Below are 18,486 nucleotides of genomic sequence, written 5' to 3' on the forward strand. Positions count from 1 at the left end.
TTCTTTCATTTTCATCTGTCATTCCGGGTGCACTTTATTCCTAGCACATTTGCACAGTGTATACTGAAATTTGAGCAGGTGTATTTTCCTTAAACATATTCTCTTGCATTTCAAATCGGACATATATAGTGTGGCTCCTTTCTTACTTGAACCTCTTTTGTTGTGCCAATTATCATGTGTCTGCATCTTCAGACCCTGTCGTGCATCTTTTCATTCTGGGATTTTGGAGCACTGATCTGATCATACTCCTGTCTCGCTCTACTTGTACCTACCTTTGTCAGTCTTTTCTAGTAATTCTATTGTCTGGCGTCTTTCATGTCATTAGGTTGTGACCCGATGGTCTTGACGCTGTGCGCCCTGTCAAAGAGAAGTCACTCTGGGCCGATGTGATTTCGTGTGTCTAGAGTGAGTGGGTGACTGCGAGTGGGGGGGGGGGTTCCCCTTAATCATTGTGAAATGTTTATCGGACTGGATGAGCTGCAAGTGTTAAAACAACTCTAAATTTGGCCACAGCCACCAGGGGTTCTCACTGTTTTTATTAAATTCTCCGTCTTTCACTTGCCGTGCTATGCATACGAAAGAGGTTCGACTTGATTAGACGGGGAATATCCGGGCCGCTCGTGTGCCATCACCACCGTAATGGTCCCCGTGCAAGTTTGTTCTTTTTCCCACGCATTCCTGCATCGGATTTTCTCTCCTGTTCTGTCACGTGATCAAACATCTATCCATTAGTATGCGCCAAAAGGGGCGGTGCTTATGAAAAAGGTCACCGAAGAGGTGAAACTCATTTGGATGCTGAATGGGGTCCTCGCAATCTAAGCAAGTAAAGAACTAAACTAAGTAAACCAAAAAAAAAAAAGATGTTTTTATTCATATTTGTGACAGAAGATGGCAGCACCAGTGGCAGACGTTTTCAAATTATAAACTACTATTGTATTCAAAAGATAGAGCTACATGAAAACAAACAAGTTTTGCATTATATTTCGGTAGACAATGTAATATATCTGAAGCAGTTGTAATAACCCTGATGCACTTATACTTTTGATCAAACCTATTCTTTGTTGTCTGACGATCTGAATCGGACATTGTTCGAACACTTCCTTATAGACTTCGTGACTGAAGAGTTCATGGAATAGCCAATAAGATCAGTTATTGCAACAGTTAAATAATGGTTGACTCAGCGTGGGATCCATGATTTATTCACGTGGAAAGAATGGTATCTTCCTCTACATCAAAGTATCATAGGAGTCACATTTTGCTCTTTACTGCAGCAGACTACACATTGTTGCAACAGAACCAAGTGTTGCTGCGACACTAGTTTTAATTAATGTAAATGAATAGCAGGAAGACTGATTGAGGATTGCATGAGCAAAGAGATCCCGTAGCGATCTATATTTAAATGTCCAACAGCAGTGAATGATTTACCGAGGACAAAACAGCAAGACGCATGTTTGCTGTAAACGCAGACGTGTGAACTAATGAAGAAGTTCCCACATCCCCGAGAAGATGAAAAATAATCAACGCTTTTGATAAGATCATGCAGAAACCGGTACCAGTCGAAAAGTATGCGGAAAAAGAGTTTGAAGATTCCTTTCCTTCCCTCCCCACTCAGTTTCGACATATTTTAGCAAACGATATCAGTGCGGTGTGACGCAACAATGTCAAGGTTTCGAACGGCCAATAGCAGTTTTCAAGGTGGCTTCCTACTTAGATACACTCAATTTCTTTCCCTAATAGCTTCAAACTAGCTTATCTCTATCGTTCTTAGATGTTCTGCCCTAAGCTTAAACGAAAGACCGGAACGTAGAAAATTTAACACTCATCCACTCCCCAGCATACATAAAAAGTAACTGAAAATCACTTCACTTCAGTAGCATGTCATAATAAATCAAAAGGCACAGGAATGCTGACGTATTGGAATGATGTCTGGATTACGTCACTGTGAGCAGCCACGCGTGAATCAAACAATGATTTTGTAAAAATAAAATATTCATTCTTGGGAAAGAATGAATATTTTCTTGATGAATAAGTCTTGAGAAAATATCCGAGAGTGTCTTTGCATATAGAACACATAAGTGGTAACTCTTATTTTACAAAATATATCCAATGTGTAAAGCGTCTTGTTGTCTTCACCATATCCGTTTGTCCGTCACCATGTAATAACCCGACAGGTGGATGGATTTCCATAAAAAAATTTTTTTTTTTTTTTAGGGCTATTTTAGAAATTTTTAATTATTTTAGAATGATTTGTCAAGCCATCCCACATTTAATTAAAACCGGACCAATGGAAATCGTACAATTACTATTTCATTTTCCATCCGTTCGCACTCAACTCCTGGTGGGTGGATTTTCACGAAATTTTATATTTTTGCTGGTATGGAGCGATTATGTGCTGTTGTGTAGACGAAAAGAGACTGTACTACAGAGTTGGGCACCCCCTAAACTTTCTAGTTGTGGTCTTAGTCGCCAATGAAGCGTCCCTTGTGTAATTTTTATCTACAGACGCGCCAAATAACCATTAGTCCAGTAATTAGTGTGCAGGTATCGAGGATAAATAGGTCATGCGAGAACCCGGATGTTGTTTTCAAAAGAGTATCGGTGTTCATTGGTGACGCGTTTTAAACCTGAATCTCGAAGCTGTAGGTCTCGATGGAAACAACGAATAAATGAATTCACCAAACAACCCTTCCCCTTCTCGCTTTGACCTTCGAACTTCTTGAAGTAATGGGATGTCGCCAACGGCGAAGCATCTCAAGAATTTTTCCTGCGGGGGTTCCAGCTACCGAGGGTGTAGCTGCGACCTGTTTTCTACCTTAAATGCGAGTGTTGGATACATGCGGGCCTCCCTGCATTGAGCACCCTGTTATTCTTACTCGCAGAATGCATCGGGGATAAGAACGCAAGATTCGTTGTCCCCATCCCATAATTCCCGTCTATTGCTCCCGTCTCGAGGAGGGGGTCGTTTATCTCTGTCACACCCCAAACATCATCTGGATTCCTGCCAAGCCACATCTGTTTGTGTACGAGAAATGAACAATCGTAAACACCATTCCCACCAGTGGCAGGTTCGAAAGCGCCCCCTGCCGAGACCAACCCATCGGCTCTGTCAGGTGTTTCCAAGTGGCGCGACTAATCGAAGGTGTCTCCAGGGGCGTGCAACGCTTGGACGTAGATACGCTCTTCGGTCCCCGATGCTGGACCACCGATGGGGTCTTCGAAGCGGAGGGATAGGGGAGGACTACATTGTCACGCGCCACCTCACTCGGTCCATAAAGAGTACCACCACCGTGACCCCGAACCATCCTCTACTGTGGCAAACCTCCGCGTGGAGCTTAAAATTCTCGTGCCAGAGAATCCCCCTTAATTGGGAACACGAGCTAAGCCGAACTAATGACCCCAAAATCCGGAAGTCGTGGCCAGGCAACACTTCCTCCGAAAGTGACGCCTGTGGTGCTCCGAGATGACGTGACCAGTGGCCGTACGAAAATGACGATCCACTGAAGACGCACTTCGCCTAATGCTCGAAGATCGTACCCTTCGGTTGATGACGTCACACGCAGCCTGCTTAAAGCGTGTTTCTACCTCGGGATGACCCGCGGGTAGAAGAGTTCAGAAGACAGACAGAATAGAAGAAAGAGCGCGTGAAGTTGTACACAAATGTGCTGCTCGAAACATTTGCGCAAATCTAAAAATTCCTTAAATAAAGGGGGGGGAGAAGAAATGATGGCGTGCCGATAGCACTCGTGTAAAGTGAAGACACTTATTTCGAAAATGTTTCTAAAAATGTGCGAGTGTAATTGGCGTAAGTGGAAGGGTACGTGTACGCACTGCGTGTGTGCGTTCTGTCGTTTCGAGTGGTGTCAGCGGATTACGAAACCGTTTCTCGCTTGTTTTATGTGGCAATAATTTCGGCGAACAGTCGTCAATAAAATAGTGCATCACCCCTACGTACCGATGTCTGTCTGTCTGTCTGTCTTTGTGTTGCGCTGTGCTGTTAATGTTCACGTTCAGTTGTGTTGTGCGTGTATTTTTGTTTTTGCATATTCGTGTGTGCACTCGAAATTGAAACTTAAATAAGAGTTGTAAATACGATTTTCCACTTCCTCTTTTTCCTCACTCTCTCTCTCTCTCTCTCTCTCTCTCTCTCTCTCTTTCGCTGTTTCTCTCTATCTCTTCTTTTCTGCATCTGCCCCTTTCGACACACACTCTCTCTCTCTCTCGGTTCTCTCCCATTTTTTTTTTTTTTATTCACACTCTCTATCTGTTTCTGTTGTTTTCTTTCTTTCTTTCTTTCTTTCTCTTGCTATTCCCTTTCTCTATCTCTCTCACTCTGTTTTTCTCTCTCTCTGTGTTTCTATTTCTCTCTGTCTCTGCTCCTTTTGACTTCTCTCTTCTCTCTCTGTTTCTGTTGCTTTCTTTTGCTATTCCCTTTCTCTACCTCTCCCACTCTGTTTTTCTCTCTCTCTGTATTACCTGGTCTTGGCGCAGTTATAGCCTTAGTTGCTAATGCGCCAATAAAAATCCAAATCAAATCAAAACCAAATCTCTCTCTCTCTGTGTTTTCTATTTCTCTTTCTCTGTGTGTTTCTATTTCTCTTTGTCTCTGCTCCTTTTGACTTCTCTCTTCTTTCTCTGTTTCTGTTGCTTTCTTTCTTTCTCTTGCTATTTCTCTTTCTTTCTTTCTCTTGATATTTCTCTCTATTTATTTCTTTCTCTTTCCTATTTCTCTCTCTCTCTCTCTCTCTCTCTCTCTTCTTTTCTGTCTCTGCTCCTTTTGAGGTCTCTCTCTTTCTCTATCCCTATTTCTATTTCTCTCTCTGTGTTTTTATACCTTCTCCTTTCGTCTCTCTCTCTCTCTCTCTCTCTCTCTCTCTTTTCTGTTTCTTTCGCTATTTCTCTCTCGTCTACCCTTTTCATCTCTCTCTCTCTCCTTCCCTTTCTTTCTTGCTTTCTCTGTTCTTTTTCCGTTTTCTCTCTTTCTTTCTCTGTTCTGTCTCTTTCTTTCTCTGTTTTTTATTTATCTCACTCTTGCTGTATTTTCTTCATCTGTCTCTCTGTTTCTTTCTTTCTCTTTTTTGTTCATGTTTCTTTCTCTTTCTTTCTTTCCTTCCCAGTTTTTTTTCTCTCTCTCTCTCTCTCTCTCTCTCTCTCTCTCTGTTTCTCTCTATCTCTTTCTACCTCTGCCCCTTCCGTCTCTCTCGCTCTTTCTCGTTTTGTCTGTTGTCTCTCTCTGTTTCTGTTTGTTTCTTTCTTGCTGTTTCTCTCCCTCTCTGTTTTTTTTTTTTTTTTTGTCTCTTCATCTCCACCCCTGGCCCTTTCGTCTCTCTCTGTCTTAGGATTGCTTTCATACATGGTTGGTTACGAGTGGGATCAGCTTCATTAGTGTTTCGGTAGTTTTAAATTACTTGGGATCATTCCCCCCCCCTCCCCATTCCCCCAAGAAGGAATGTTTTTCATTTCGCTGTTCCCACGCAGTATAAATGAGTGTAATTTTGCATTCATTAAATCACGTGGTTGTAAGAAATTAATGAGAATCTTGGTAATGATTATGTGAAATGATCGCCAGAGCCCCTTCCCTAATGACCGAATCTACCAAAAGGGATATTTTGGAGACATTTAGGGATGATGGAGCATTTCGCAAACGCTTCCTTCATAATCATTCTTCGCCTATTTAGTCCATCAACGCTCATTATTTAGATTTTAGTGTTTTGCTCATTTGGAACTTCTCCCCCTCCTCCCCTCCTTTTGGGAGAGATTTCTTAACCACATTAGGATAGTGCAGCGCGTGATGAGGTAGCAAATGAAAAAAAAAAAGAAAAAACCCTCTAAAGGCGTGGTGTTGTTGGCAAGAAGACAAATACCTCTTGGTGGAAGGACGTTTAGAGAGAGTTCAGTTGAGCTGACTCATCTGCACAGCACCCCTTCAAGAACCATTGGAGGATGCCAAAATAGAACCGCTCAGTGACACTGTGTGTTTGGTATTTAACTGTTAACCCACAAACATTGTTAACCCTGGCTCTGACGATATTGTAAAAACATACTGCGTATTCTTATGGAAAGGACTATACAATTAAGTTGGCCCATTGAGTCATTCGATTTATTGTTGTTAAAATTAGTTCATTACGATTGATTCCTCCTTGATTTATAAGAACAAATTATAACCCGCGGATCTGATTCTTTAAACTACGAAAAATGTCGCACACTGACCTTAATCACGTTCTACAGAAAAATAACCTCTGCCCAGTATCCAGTGTTTCTCAATGTCCCGTGGTTAATCAGTGTCCCAGTAAGGCATGGTCAACTTCTGTTATAATTATTTGGTGATCTGTTCTAATTTCTAATAATAACTTCCCGATTTCAATTTGTCCAATTTTAATGAAATTCGGGGTGGTTCACAAATATTTTTGAAAGGCCCAAATATAAAATTTCGCCAAAATCCATACACAGGGAGACGAGTTGTTACTTGCAGACGGACGGACGGACATGGTGAAGATAATAGGCGCATATGCATAAATATGCGTAAATATAAATATTTACACTTTTATTACTTTTATTTATTAATATAAATTTTATATGCGTAACCCCCGGTATTTGAAAGTTAACTTGAGGGGTGGGGGATATCCCGTATCCTGCCCGGTTTCCAGACTGCTGTCTCATTCAGATGACGTAATGTTGCATCGCATTCCTTTGGTTTCCCGTATTCTTCTGCATTTCTGGGATGTTCCCACTTTCCTCGGCCCCCCCTCTCACATTTCGGGATTGTCGTCATCTCTCACTCCTTTGTTGCGGCAACTGTGAGTGGGTGGTTGCGTGTGGTGGATGAAGGAAAGGCACGATTCCAAAAATTCCTTGTCGAAATCCCCTGCGGATGAGCCAATCTGAACCGACATCAACGGGGATGGACGCTCTTTCAGCTCCGTGAAAGGCGATGAGTCAGGGTTCTTACGAAAAGGGCTCCGTACGAACACGTGACGTCATCGCTGACAATTCCCACGTGAAACGAACAACGAAGTTTCTCTGCTGTCTCTGTCGCCGCAATCGGAGCACTCTCGCTGAAGGTTACGAAAGGTTATTGCAGGGCGGAGTACCGGTCGGGACAGGTCGGACCGCACGAGTAGGAGGGAAAGGGTAGGCGGTCACGTGACTGCACTAGGAGGGGGAGAATTTGCGTCGAAATATGCTACGGAAACTATATGGAACAACGTGACCCAATTTTATGTCAGCGAGGGGGTAAGGGGTGGTTGACTGTTCGTTTTTTTTTTTTTTTTTTTTTCCCAGCTGACATACGAGAAAACAGAAAGAAAGTATGACACCAAACTCTATCCTTCAACATTTCGAATACCAGTAGAAGGAGATCACATTGCACGGGCCAACTTTGCAGTCTCCTACAAAAGATCGCTCGCTTTGTAAAAGAATGCAAAAGGTCATAATCAATTGGGATATACTGGTGATTCCAGTCCATGGGTTAGAATTGAGTTCTGTTAGCTCAAACATTACATTCGTTGTAAAATGTGGTTGCTCATCCTATGCCACCCCACTGTGATTGAGGTGGACCCACTTAAAATTAATTCAAGATATTCCACAGTATTGCAGTTGGGAACTGTGTAGAAGTAACCCCAAAGAAACGTGCCAACATTATGGTACTACACTTAGGGTGGTAGAAAATGAAGAAGATCTGGAGGTAATTGTGCAGTCAAATTTGAAGTTTTCTGAGCAGTGCAGACAGGTTGCAGCTCATGGGGTATTGTCAATGATATACAGAAATTTTGCTAGTAGGGAAAAGGAGATGATTTTCCCTTGTATAAGGCAATGGTCAGGCCACACCTAGAGTACTGTATACAGGTCTGGAGGCCTCATTTTCGGAAGTATGTAGAGTTGCTTGAGCGTGTACAGAGAAGGTTAAAAAGATCAGCGAGGATAACAAAGGATTGTTCTTACGAAGAAAGGGAGACTAAGCACCTGCGAAATGATCTGATTGAAGTGTATAAGGCCTTGAATGGTTTGAGCATACTCAATGCTGATGGGATTCTTCCTCTTGTTCAGAATAATCATCTGAGAGGGCATAAATTCAAATTGAGGAAAGATAGTTTCCATCTGTGGTTGTGGAAGTTGATAGCTTAAATAAATTCCAGGAGGAACTGGATAAACTTTTAGAAGGAATGGATGTGTGAAAGTTTTTTATTTATTTTTATTTTTGGCTGATGCAACATAAGCTTGCTTTCTTGCATCACATACCACTACTACTACTACTACTACTACTAAAATTACAATATCAGTTAGGTAAGTGAATCACAGTTATGGCTGTATAACTTTGCCCTTGTATGACTTTTATACAAGGGCAAAGTACGGAGGAAATGCTACTCCACCCAATATGCCCATGTGTAAAAATCTAAAACTGATTCAATTAAGTTGTCATTTCATATCCTTTTCTATTCCTTTACAGAAGATATTGGGGGTGACGATGAGGGGGCGAATAGTATTTCCCCCTATATGCTTTTGTATAAAAGTCGGGAATCATATGATTCACTAACATAAGGGTACAGGGCGATGAAAAAACAAATGTTTATTTCATGTTTTACGGATATTCTATAGATTAGATGGGATTTGAACCAGGGATATACTGCCAATTTGTTAACAAGGGGATCGCTAGAGAAGAATTTAAACTAAGAGTCATCCCAAGTTAAAAGACAGTACTGTTAAATGTTATCAAAAGGGGACCTAATAACCCCCAAAATTTAAAAGGGATCTCGCGTGAGCTACCTTCTCTTGTCACCTCCTGCATACCCCTTATTTGAATTGATTGTTTAAAACATAAGTAGTTGACTGTGCAAACAAAATCAGAATGGTTTCAACTTGATTTTTTCCCAACCATTAATTTGTTTTTTTAATGAATGAAGCCGATCATTACCAGATTCCTCGATTTTAAAATGTAAATAACAAGGTTTTCAGACATTGATTATTGTAGTAGGGTTTAAGGTGACTAAGGCCATATTGCTCCTTGTATATTGTCTGTAAATTCTGAGGTAAAGCCTGTAAAATTGAGGTCGATTTTCTGGATGAAAAAATCCGAGTTTCCAGGAAAAAAAACTATGCTGTTTTCACCTAAGACCGACTAACTCAGCCACGTTGTGAAAAATACCCATAAAAATTCCTCACGTTATCAATGGGACTGGAACTCAGGTCTTTTCCATTCAGTGCAATCCTACCAAGTGTACTACCCACGAAGGCGTTTTCAGACATTCTAAAACACCTAGGGTAATGATTGCAGTATTCTGCATGTTTCCTTTTGAATCTTTACTTCAAATGAACTGAACTTACTGGGGCCCTATTTTGTCGTACTTGACACAAAGTGTCTGTGTTCTAAAATCGCTGTTATCACTTTGCCCTTCTCAAAGCTCTGTTTGACCTGTAAAGGTGAAAAAAAAAAAAAAAATCTCTCTAAGGTCATGTAGATATTGCATTGTCCTGGGTCATTACGCATGGCAATTACACCCCCTTTGAGAACCTTCTTTCAGCACTGAGTGTAACGCGGAACCGGGACAATGAAAATGGACGATAAAAACATCAGCAGAGCGACAACATTTGAAGGTTGCTCCACTTTTGGGAATCGGTCAATCCTTGTTTTAGGGCAGCAAATGCGCGGGACACAGATAGAATGACGCACTGGATGACTGGAAGCTCCATTATAACGTGTCAGCATTCCTAAGGTGACCTTCATTTGGTGTAAGATTCCTCTTAAAGAAAGTAGCCCGTGTTTGTTATTGAAATTCTTCGGACAGGCAACGTGTCAATATTTGCATCCGACATGAGAGTTAAGCACTGTCTGGTGGTTCCTACAAATGACACGATGAAAGTGAACACCTACTTAAAAACAGGTGCCTACGCTTATTGTTTGAGAAACACCTGCTTTCGTCTAGTGGTGGCGGGTGGCACGTTTCACTGTTCCAATGGACACTCCACAGAGCAGGAAAATACGGGTGTACAATTACATGCACGCATAACTAATGATGGCATCCTTTACTTCAAGGTGACCGAAGGTTTCTATGCTGTAATTGGACTCCATATACGGTTACATTGAAATTCCAAATTCACACGCTCCAAAATTTTCTGAAATTTTCTTCATAAATAACTTGGAATCTTTATCAACAAGACTGTCAGCTTTACCATGGATGAAATTTTATTTAGGGAATGAGAAGAACACTTTGAAGTTCTCCGCTGATCCTGAATTGAAATCTAAGCACCCACTGATAATACTAGTTGACTGTTAAATTTCTTAAACAGGATGTGTTCATCTGGATTCAATTTAAATTCCTGAACCATCACAATCCTGTTTCACAAATAACAATAACTGAAGAAAATATAATCCAAGCTATAATGGATTCCCAGATGAACCAACTACTGGCATGATGAATTTTCTCCCTTTTCATGGGTAGAAAAGACCCGAGTTCAATCATATCAATGACGCGAGCAATCTGACTTAGTCGGTCTCAGGCGAGGCTTCCCCTCCCGGAAACTCGAGATTTTCATCCAGCAAACTGCAAAACGACCACGGAACACACGCATACAGCCTAAGTTGTTAATATGCCTTAAACCCTACAACAACCAACCTCCCTTTTCATCAGGAAAGTAGGCAGCTCCTTTGTCTTTGAAGTGCCTCTTTATATATTGAGAGAAACTCTTCACATTGCAGTTCTCCCAGAAAAAATAGAGCACATGGAAATGTGCTCTATTTTTTACGGGTTGTGTTCAGAAATTGCGTCAAATAGGCAGTCCAGTAAGTTGACCGTGACCAACTTACTGCAAATACTATTTCAGATTCGGTTGGCCTTCAGTGCTAAAGCACAAATTGATGTTATCTTCTTGCACGTCAGAGCTCCCTTGAATGTCTGAGCCAATGTCTTCACGACAGTATGAGATTGGTACTTGAAGAATATTTTGAAATACAGAGAAACATTAAAATTCTCGATTCCATTCTTAAACAAAGGCATCTTAGGGGAGAGTACAAGATCTTCCAGTCCAACCAAGCTGGTGTTTTGCCCATCCTTTTTCTTGTTGATTCATGATAACCATTTATATCCTCTCACTTGACTGCAACACTTATACAGATGATATTAAACTTTTAATCGTGTGCAAACAGATTGGGGGGGGGAGAAAGGGAAATCAGAATTATTAGTAGTTCCCACTTTATCTTCGTCCAGCAGTTGAGTAGCCTCATTATAGCAACCCAGCTGGGTGTGGCTAAAAGAACGAACGCCCAACTATACCTGCTCGTGGTGCCACCAAGGTGACATAAGGAATGTGGGCCAGTGCAAGCCGTGTAAGGGTTAATAAACCTAAGGGACTAGCCTTGAAATGTTGCCCTACCAGATTTCTCACCCTGTTTGTGTTTCCTGAACACTCCACTCACCCCATGAGCTTATCCGTGCATTCTTCGCTACGCTACAGTCGAAATGAACACGTTTTCCTGTAGACGTCAGTTTTTCTTTGCCATGTCCTCCTCGTGTGAGCGAAAGTTGGGTGGAAGCGAAGAAGAAAGAGATTTCCCTGTTGTCATTTGTGCGACTGGAACATAAACAACAGATTGAGGTCAATGAAAATAAAGAGCAAAGAAAAGATGTTCTCTTCGATAAGAAAAATTGTGGTCTGCGCATTATTTTAAATGTGCCCGGTTTAAACTTTAAAAGGTTCTTTATCCATTACAATGGATCATTTAAAACTATTTTTATGTTATTATTTTTCTGTTAGCGTAATGTTTTGAAATGTCGTTGATGGCTTTTAGGTGCATCTGGATGAAAACCGCAGAATAACTCACTGGGAACCCTCCTCATACCTCCACCTAAGATCGACTAACTACAGTTCCGATTGAAGAGTCTTTTAGAAATTCTCCCAGTCTCTGACGGGACTCCAACCTACACATCTCCAAACGGTTGACAAGTGGCAAATATTTTAAGAGGAAAAACTGGTTTCACGAATTACTGGCACTCGGTGAAATTTAAAATTCGCGAAAAGAAAGAAAGTACTTTTTTCAATGTTTTAAGCAGTAATCAAAAAATTCATTAAAATTTTAAATTTATTCGTTTAAAATTTTACATCTCCTTTGATTATTATCATTAAAAGAAATGGATTGTTTTCTTTTACCGGAGTGGAGTCTCCAAAACGTTTCTTTCAGTGTAAACATACTTCCAAGCCCCTCACACTTTAAGCGTTGCCTTGTAAAGATTCTAAACAGCAGATTTAAAGTAACGCCTCTGATGACGTCATGGGACTGGATGTGAAGGTGGAATGCGGTTAATCGTCAACATGAGAAATGCCTATAAAATAAAACTTGTTTGAATTTACACGACTCCTCCATGATGTGGAGTGCCTCGCTATAAATGCTGAGAAACCAGTGGATCATACAGATGAAATTCACAATTTTTTTGCATGTCAGTTGTTGTTGAAGGGCTTTTGGAGCATCAGCCACAAAGCCATATTTCTCTTCATATATTGTCTAAATTGCGTATTCTGAGATCGATTTTCTGTTTGCTGGACGAAAAACCAAAATTTCCAAGAGAAAAAAACAATGCTACTCTTGCCTGAAACCGATTAACCCGGCCACATTGTGAAAAAGGCCCATAAAATTCCTCCCATCATCGAAGGGACTCGAACTCAGGTCTTTTCCTCCCGGTGTGGGAGTACGGCGATCCTACCAACTGAGCTGCCCATAGGGCCAGCACGTCAGTGAAAAAACTCAAGAAATGGGCCATTTCATGAATACACTAAGTATAGTGCATAACAAACATTCGTTTTGAACGTTAGGAGCTTTAAAAAAGTATCACTATGACAACTGTAATTTGTAACTACAGAAACAAAATTTATGTTATCCAGAAGTTTTGTACGTTTACGCAGTTACACATATACTGACGCCTCATAGCCTTAGTGCTTTGGCGTTTAATATACACTGTCCTGTACGTTTCATTTCACATAAAAAATTATCGTATTGGTAAAGGAGGGAAACTGTTACTGTGGATACAGATATGGCCTTGTACGGATATTGCTCAATGTTGTAGTTTTTCTAAAAATTTAGTTTATTTTGAATTTGCATTGAGGCGATTAAAGCCATGAGGCATAAATATATATCTTGTTCCATGAACTGAGTGTATTGTAGTCGTTTTGTCCGTGTTTTCTGAGTAAAACGCGCAAAAACGAGGAATAAAATTTTGAACTCCCGATGGGAGACCGACTAACTTGGCCACAATGTGAAAAAGTCGATAAATATTCCTTGCTGTAGTAGGATTTTAGGAGCATCATCAACTAAAGCATATTGTTGTGCTGTTTATTATGTGTGTTCTGTGGCCGATTTCTTATTTGCTGGATGAAAACCCCAAGTTTCTGGGAGAAAAAACCATGCAACCATCCCCTAAGACCGACTAACTCGGCCACATTGTGAAAAAGGCCCATAAAAATTCTTTATGGGACTCGAATGCAGGTCTTTTTTACCCGGTGTTTGGGGAAGGGACGGCGATCACAGCACATAGTTACGTACAATACGTGTTTAGGTCCAGGATATACCATAAATTACTCCGCTGACCCAAAGAGGAATATAAAGAGAAAATTTGATTTCTTTAAAGAAAAGTCAGCAGGAAAAAACCTGTTGGAAGCTGCTCAAATGAAGCAAAGGTTCTTTTGGGCAGTTAGCAGTAGGATTTTTCTGCTGGAACCTCTTCTACAGCTTGAGGCAAATTTGTCACACCAATTAATACTGACACGGAAGGCCAATAGAGTGTAAAGATAAGCATAGTCCGAATATACCACTAGGACAGTGAACTCACACTTTTTACTGAGTTTGTGTGCATGAAAGCATCCTGTCCTCGCACAAAAGCTGTATTTATGGAGTCACACAACATTAGGTTCATTGATAAAAGACAGGCGATGACAGCAACGTTTTATCGAACAAAAACTCCACAAGGCAGCTAATATCAAGGAGCGTATTTTACTGTTTTCCATATTTTTCATGCCCACCGGGGGGGCGTGAAGGGCACGCGAGCATAAAGTATGAACGCGGATCTTCATTTCTGAATACGGGTGCTAAGGAGCCTTCGGGGGTGGTCCAAAGTCTTCGGTCCAAAATCGAAAGAATCTCATCAACATAAAGAACTCTATGTAGATGAGATTGCTTAGGAAAACAATGGATGAAAAACCTCCACTTCGACTTTCTAAAACGATTCTCTTTTTCTGATTTTTTATCCTTTACTCGCTTCAGGTCTGGCAGAAGGAAAATTCTTCGAAACAAAAATAAAACCAAATCCAGCAGATAAGAAATATCAAATAAAAAAATGCGCGATAACATGGCAAGGCATTTTTCTTTTTCTTTCCATGGATTACTTAAAACCTAAATGACCCTGAACACCGGTTCTGAATAATTGCAGTGCGCATGCACCCATTCTCTGGATTCTTGCCCTAGTGTTTAAATGCAAGAATTTTACGACCAACCTTGAGAACCCTGCCAATTGTTTCCCAGGTCGTGAGGAATTATTTTCAACAAGCTGAAAAAAGGTTTCTGGTTTACTCTGGTCATGGTATGCAATCTGAAAATATAGTTGTTGATGCAGAAAGAGGTGACATATTTTATCACCGCGTGTAGTTTCTTTGAATTGTGCTTAAGAAGTTGAATGTCGTGTGGTTAATCTCCTTTTGTAATATGCTCCAGAAGTTACCTCCTCAAATACCTCTAAAAGTGGAGACAAAGTGGAACAGAGCGTGTTAAACAGTGCAAATAATTTACCAATCTACTTATTATTTCACAAAGGACCTTAAAATTTCTTCAGATATCTAAGTAATTCTTGATAATGACCCGAACAAGAATACACCACAAAAAAATAAAATAAAAACGAGAAAAATGGGCCGAATAAGTGAGCATGCGCAGTTGGAGAGGTAGTGAACGTCTGTGAGAAACTCCAGTTCTTAATGATCTTGACTAACAGACAACAATGGAGAGAAACAAAATGTGAAAGTGAAGCTGGAAAAACATGTACGCTCTGTCTTGGAGACCATGCAGACATTGCACAATGGTTGAAGTCATTAAAGTTCTTTGGGGTTTTCACCCCTTTGGCGTTTAGCTGAAGTGGTGCAGAGTAAAGAAAGCGGATTGATCTCAATTGAGAGACAGTTTTTAATAAATTTTTCTCTAAGCAGATAGAGTTTAAAATCCGAATTTATGGGTTTAAATAACAAACTATATTGAAAATTCGGATAAACGATTAGTTCTCTCACTCAGAGCCATATTTATCTTTGCAGTTGCCCTGGTATTGCACTACTTTCAAATTAACAGCACCTATAAAGAAAGCTATCACCACTCTGAGAATTGTTTCATTGGTTTTGTTGTCCAAAGAGCTGGCTGTGGTTCTGTGGTGATGTACAGGGACACTAACTCATATTGTGAGATCGAACCGTTGCGCTATATACATATTTCCATATTGAACTAGTATTCATCTGGGAGTTTGCAATGTGCGCTTATTAACACTTATCTGAAGAAGACATTTAAAAAAAGTCTCTGTACGTTGTCTAAATTAATAAGTTGATATCGGAGCAGTTTTTATGTCAAAATTAATCTTTTCTCGAATAATATAAATAACTAAATATTTAAAAATTGATAAATATAAATAACATGAGAACGAGCTCCAGAAATACAATCATTAATGATTGTATTTCTGGTGATCAAAAATCATCCGAAATAAATACCTTCTGCAGTGTATTCTTAAATACTCACCTCATCTTTCATACGGTGGCGCCTTCTTTCGGATGAAATTATCAGCACCTGGGTGATCACCATTCTCCTTCAAATCCAGATCACCAATAAGCTGAGCGAGTTCTCTCTCCTTCCTGTCTTCGTCCCTCGTGCCGTTCCCTAATCCACTAGGCCCCGGTGTGGGGGAAGAAAGGTCCGGTTCGTCCCCGTTGGAAAAGAACTGAAGGTTGGCCAAACTGTTGGACCGAGAGCGATGCTCCTGGCGGATCGAATAGGAGAAGGCCCGCTCATTGAGGTGGCCCTTCTTGCGGTATATCCCCGTGTTGAAGGGGGAATCCAAGTCCTGCTGGGTCTTATCATCCGATCTGTCTTCTTCAGAGCCTGCCTGTTGCCTTTTTTTTTCTCCTTTCAATGGGCGGGTGCGTGGAGCTGTTCCGTATTGCATGAAGTACTGTTCGTAAGGGCCCGACGATCCTGGACTGAGGGGTCGCGATGCGGGAATGTAAATGGGTTCATCGCCGTTCGGTATCTGAGGACGATCGGGTCGCCTTGCTCGCCGCTCTGTGTAGAGTCCTGTGCCCGTGTAAATGCTGGCAGGGGGAGGGAGTGGACCCCCTAAGGATCGGTAGCCATTCGGCAGATTCGGAGGCTCTTTCTTATTCTTGGCTTTCGTCTTAAGGAGTTTGCTGGCTTTGCTCTTGCTGTCCTTTCCAGTCACAACGGGGGACGGAGGGGGAGGAGGACGAGAGGGCAGCATCATTTGACGGGGCTTCGTTTGTGCCGACCGTGTGGTGCCGGATCCGGATCGGACGCTGCGGATCGTCCCTGCGGCATCCACATACACCAACTCCCTCTCGGTGGGGGCGCTGCCCGTCCAAATCTTATAGTTGTCATCTTCACTCAGGCGGGGCCCTCTCCTGGAGGCTGCAGTTCCGTTGGGCATGCCGGACGGGGTGAATTGCGAATTGTTGCTCTGGTTCCTCCACACCTCCACTTTCTCCATGCTGTTCAGGCCCGACATGCTCCGGGATCTCCGGTTCTCCAGGTAATAGGGATTCTCCTCCAGATGGTGCGCTTGCATGCTGTCGGCGTACGCGTGAAAGCAACATCGCACAAGGGCATTGGCGGCTGCCTCTTTCTTGCAGATGAACGCGTGACATTCTAGCACTTTGATGCCCGTTGTTCTTCGGAGGATGCAAGCGAACAGCGAGGGATGGTTCGGGTTGGCATGGCGGGCGAAAGGACTGTCAAGGGGGAGAAATTTCTCCACCTTGTCCCCGTTGTTTCCCGGCACCACCACGTAGCGTACTGCGGCACAATAGTGCAGGGTTTCGATGGGGAAAAAACGGGTGACCTGCCGCAAGGATTCGTCGACGTTCTCCAGAAGAAGTCCGTTACTCCACACGCTGAGCCACGAGTCGATCCCTTTGGCCGTGAAGGGCCCCTGTTCGGGGTAGAGTTCACGCAGGGGTTCTTGGATCCCCTGCAACCCGTCCTTGGTGATGTGTGGAACGGACGAGCCCAAATACAGCACTCGACACCGACAGATCGGAGAGGTCATGTCTACAGTCGCTGTTTCGTCGGGAACGCACCTGTGCTACGCCGTCCACAACTCCCCAACTAACACATCGGATTTCATACGCAATCCCGAGGTTGGTGTGCAGCTCGAGACACAATCCACGGCAGAAACACGTGCACAAAAGAGGAAAACCGTTGACAACAAATCGCCGCCACAAAATGGCGATCCCGTGCAGCGTTTTTGTGGCGTTGCCGAGTGCGGGAAGACGTGTCAAACTCACTCTCTTTCCGCATTCAAGCTGCCGACGGTCCCTAGTAAGCGTAGCGTCGAATGGAGCACCGCAACCGTACCTGTTGTGGAGCGGCCAATGGGAGGACGGCTCGCAACTTCCGGCCAATGGGTAGCGTGCTTACGTTCCCGTCTGCTGGTGACCCTCGAGCGTAGGGAGCGGAAAACATCCTCCCGCAGAAACCGGATTTGAAGGCCCATTACCACTACTCGTCGTTGCTACGGGCGACAGTCTGACCTGCTCGCGCCACATAACCTCCCCTGCACCGAGACAGTTCAGGTGGTCTTGCGGAGGTGACAACTGCTGCTGCAACTCCACAACTCGGCATTTTGTTGGTGAATATTGTCTGGTGTGCATTCACAACTTCACCTCATATGAACAAAATACAGAATTCGAAAAAGAGACCGTTGAAGACATACCTAATGGCACACTCAACCCTCCCTCCCTCCCTTCTCTGTTATCCCAGGTGGGGTTGGTTTGTTCAGGTGCGGCTCTCTCGCATAATGAGCAAAAATATGTTGTTTGTACCGAAGCCGACCTTTGAAGGAGGAACTATTTATTTGTGCGTAAGGTTACCATAACAGCTAACATCATTGAGATTTTCTTCATCTTAGAGAGACAGAAGGGTGTTATATCTCTCTCTCTATTACATGAAGTCCCCGGAATGAAAAGTGAATTTGATATTAATTACGCTACATCATCCAAAAGGTGTTTAGCTCCCTCCTGGGTGGGGAGGGGGAAGCTGTGGGTTTAATGTCAGCTTCCCTCTAATATTGCTCTTCTTTTTCTCTTTATTGTCACCTGCTTGCTTTCCCGCAGCCGCGAACTTCCGCCTCACATCGATTCTTTATGAACACCTTTACTTAAACAACCCTCATGGCCTTTAGCTTTTTACAACTTCCGCCAGGGCCCCCTTCTCTCCTTGCTGGAAGATATTTCGAAAGAATTACC

At 42.4% G+C, this 18,486-nt stretch overlaps 1 protein-coding gene across 1 annotated transcript in view; it reads right to left on the reverse strand.

Moving 5' to 3' along the window:
• The window catches only part of LOC150089060 (uncharacterized), a 31,849-nt gene extending 14,525 nt beyond the window's left edge, over positions 1-17,324 (reverse strand). The window contains exon 1 of the mRNA XM_090369797.1: positions 15,749-17,324. Within this exon, the coding sequence (XP_090225923.1) occupies positions 15,750-17,288 (1,539 nt within the window). The 5' untranslated portion in view covers positions 17,289-17,324 and the 3' untranslated portion in view covers position 15,749. The remainder of the gene's footprint in view (positions 1-15,748) is intronic.
• Between the last annotated feature and the right edge of the window lie 1,162 nt (positions 17,325-18,486).

The sequence above is a fragment of the Mastigoproctus giganteus genome, chromosome 3, assembly GCF_048544385.1.
Source record: "Mastigoproctus giganteus isolate SK-2022 chromosome 3, ASM4854438v1, whole genome shotgun sequence".
Lineage (NCBI taxonomy): Eukaryota > Metazoa > Arthropoda > Arachnida > Uropygi > Thelyphonidae > Mastigoproctus > Mastigoproctus giganteus.